The 3,597-nt window shown below is 39.7% G+C and overlaps 1 protein-coding gene across 1 annotated transcript in view; it reads right to left on the reverse strand.

Moving 5' to 3' along the window:
* Positions 1–1,291: 1,291 nt before the first annotated feature.
* The window catches only part of lrrc30a (leucine rich repeat containing 30a), a 16,492-nt gene continuing 14,186 nt past the window's right edge, over positions 1,292–3,597 (reverse strand). The window contains exon 8 of the mRNA XM_005753620.1: positions 1,292–2,298. Within this exon, the coding sequence (XP_005753677.1) occupies positions 2,149–2,298 (150 nt within the window). The 3' untranslated portion in view covers positions 1,292–2,148. The remainder of the gene's footprint in view (positions 2,299–3,597) is intronic.

Raw genomic sequence — 3,597 nt, forward strand, 5'->3', positions numbered from 1 at the left:
TGCATATACTATTATATATTGTACATATATTAATTAGTTTCAGATTTAGCCATTCGTATATTTTGCCTGTTAATGTTATTGTATTTTGCACAACTCTGTTGCTTGTGAAGCTCGCACACAAGAATTTCACTCGCATGTGCTGTACCAATGTACCTGCACATGTGATGTGACAATAAAAGTGATTTGAGATACTGTAGGTTCAGTGAATGCTTACATTTCACTGATTAGAATATACTGGACATTCAAAGCTAAGATTCAGCGCACTGTGTTTAGAGGCTGGGATTGGATGAACTCATCATATATACAACCTTTGATCATCATTTATGTCCAGTTGAGAATTAATCTGTGCACTCACATATTAAATGAACTGAAATCAGTAGTGTGATCTCCAGTCTTGATATATTGAATGAGAGAACTGACAGCTGTTATTTTAATCAGCCTGTCTCAGTTGTTTTAACTCTTAAGTATCACAAAATAATGTGGTAACATCTGGACTGACGAGTTTACTGTCAGCATTTTAATCGCTAGTTTAAAGGCTGTAGGTTGCAGCCGTTGCTCTAACACTGTATGAATGTAACAGGGCTCAGTGCTGGTTCTAATAGCCTGAGCTGCTTCCAGCTTTATTTGTGAAGAGCACAGCAGCTTACAAAACACGTAGCCAGCTCGTACAGCTGCGACGTAAAATTTTCATAAGCTAAAATGACCTTAAAATAACGGGGCTACATGCGGTGATGCTAGCGTTAGCCATGTTAGCACGTTACCTTCACAGGTGGTCAGACTGCGTAAACAGGCACTCAGTCAGAGGTTGGGCTCTCTGTTTCGCTGCAGGGTCCCTTCATCCTTCACATATCCGTGTCGAGCCGAATGTAAATCCCGAGGCTGAACGGCCTTTGTACAAGCACACAGGCTTCTCAGCAGGGCAAAGCTATGAGCTAGAAAAATCCAGGCTGGCAGGCAGCCAACATCTGTCCAACCAATCAGAGAGTTCCTTACATCCCACAGTGTGGCTAATTTGAATAGCAGCAGGATTTTTAAAATGAAGTTGTTAATCCAACTGCTAATCCACATGTTAATCCCTGAGCGAACAGGAAAGGGAAATGGATTTTGAAATGCAGTTTATTAAAGTGCAATTCGAAAAAGATTTTTGAAATGAAGTTTATCAAAGTGGAATTTGAAAATGTTTTTGAAATGAAGACTTAAAAAGCATTTTAAAAATCAGTTTATTAAATTGGAATTCAAAAATGAATTTACAAATGCAGATTTTGTTCTACAATTCATTATTTAAGCACAGAATTCTTTATTTCGATGCGCGCGGCTCTTGTGGTCCTCCATAGTAGAAATGTGAGATAACAAGAAACTAAAACAATCTTCTACTTTGTTTTTCTGAACTTGTAGAAATGTCACATGCATATGTGGTTATGCAGGTATAGATTTACTTAAATATAACCAGTCCATATATTGGTCAACTGTGACAGTTGAACTCTACCTCACTGAGTAAGGAGACTAGTTAGAACCTGAGCAGAGGGTTAACATATGATGTCAGTATTATCTAAAGGTCTTTGGAAGAGCTATAAAAGGGGTAAATGCAGTGCCAAGTTCTGCATAATCAATACAGTTAAAAGAAATATCCAGTTCAATAAATTCAGATGAGCAGAAATATGACAGGAAGTGTCAGTGAATGAGTCCTAAGCACAGGGATAAGAACCACTAGCTGATCGTATTCATCTGGATCTTGTTTGATGATGTAAGATCAGAACATGAGGACTGACTGGGCTGAGCCTGTTTCCTGGGGAAACTGGTCGGAGGGTTAATAGGTGCTGGACCATACTGTCCAGTCCACTTATCAGTGCTGGCAGTCATATGTGAACCTCTTCAGGGATTCAAAGTTACTTCTCTTTAAGAAAAATTTTACTAGTCTACATACATCCATTTGGACACATGCTCAGTCATCTCAGTCACCTGCCCCTGTTCCAAGCCCACAGGTTGTTTAAGAACAACAAAAGCCCCGCCTCGCACAAATCACTGGGGTGGCTATAAGTCCATTCTGCAGCTCTAAGGTAGTTTAAAAACTCCTGCTCCCTATTCAACACTTTAAGTAGTTAAAATGTATTGAAAAAGTTCTAAATCCATTTCTTATGTTGTTACAAGCTACCCTGCTCTCAGGTAGTTAAAAAGTGCACCGAGCCCGCCCTCCAGCACCTCCTTCACTGGTTTTAGCAGCGGGTTGTGGACAATGTGAAGTCCTTTATCCAGAGGATGGCAAGCAAGCTTCTCCAGCCGGGACAGCTGGTGCATCTCCTGAAAGTAACCATTGTGTTTATCACCAATAAAGTCATCACTATTATCATTATCATCATCAGTATCATCGAAGTCATCACCATGCTTCCAGCACCACTATCACCATTATTAGTAATATTATCACAGAATTGTGAAAGAGACTGAAGGTTATGGAGAGACAGATAGACATACATCTTATGCTTCATTATACCTAACCCTTTACATGGTGTTAGGGTCCAGGTTTAATATTGGAAAGAAATAGCTGCGCAGTGTTAGCAGTGCCATGAATACGTCCATTTAAAAATCTGCATCTTGCATTTATTCAGGTTACCTTTGTCTAATATTAACATTTGTTTAAATAAACACGTCAGTGTGTCCTTAAAAAGGTGGGGAAATAAAGAACGGAGCAAATACGTTTTTCATGGCATTGAACTTGAAATACATGTGAGAATTAAGCGTTAGCGTGAGAAATGCTGTTGTGTGAATGCGGATATGTATACAGACTAGAGATGGCACGATACCACTTTTTTATGTCCGATACCGATATCATAAATTTGGATATCTTCCGATACTGATATGAATCCAATATAGTGTTTTTTTTTAATCAATAAAACTGTTTTTTTAATATCTTGCTGCATTTTGTATAAGTTCATACTTGTTAGGGGTTGCTGAGTGGATGTGGAGAGAAGGACTCAAATGCAGGAGTCACGGTGAAGATGCAGGGTGTTTATTGTGAGGGAGGAATGACGAAAACAGGAGATGGCTGGCTGGCTGGCTGGCTGGCTGAACGGCTGACTGATCTGGACTTGGAAGGCAAACAAGGTTCATAGACAGCAGTGACAACATTAATGACACGACGCCGACCCGGAGAGAACTGAGGACTTAAATACACTGGCTGAACAATGACTGATAGGTGACAGGTGAGTGAGCAGCTGAACACAACTGAACTAACGATGCATGGAATAAGAACTAGAACATAATGCACACAGAGTAACGTAACACAAAACAGGAAGTGGAACGTACAGAGGATAAACAGTGGGCATGAACTGAAAATACTGGGTCAACGACCCAGAAACCCTGACAATACTCAAGTTTAAAAAACAAAACACTAAAGCCATTCTGTTATACCTGTATGCAAAAAATACACTGCACCCAAAATATTTTATAGTCCAGCAACACAGATCAGCTCAATAAACTTAAACCTGCACCACCCTCCCTATTCTGGTATTTTAAAGAGTACTTAGCAGAAATATTAAACAACCTAACTAATAGGGCTGCAAACTCCTAGCAAAAAAATATAGGGAACTACCCCCCACCCTC

The sequence above is a fragment of the Pundamilia nyererei genome, unplaced genomic scaffold (assembly GCF_000239375.1).
Source record: "Pundamilia nyererei isolate P.nyererei 1_Seehausen unplaced genomic scaffold, PunNye1.0 scaffold00444, whole genome shotgun sequence".
In the NCBI taxonomy this organism is placed as follows: domain Eukaryota; kingdom Metazoa; phylum Chordata; class Actinopteri; order Cichliformes; family Cichlidae; genus Pundamilia; species Pundamilia nyererei.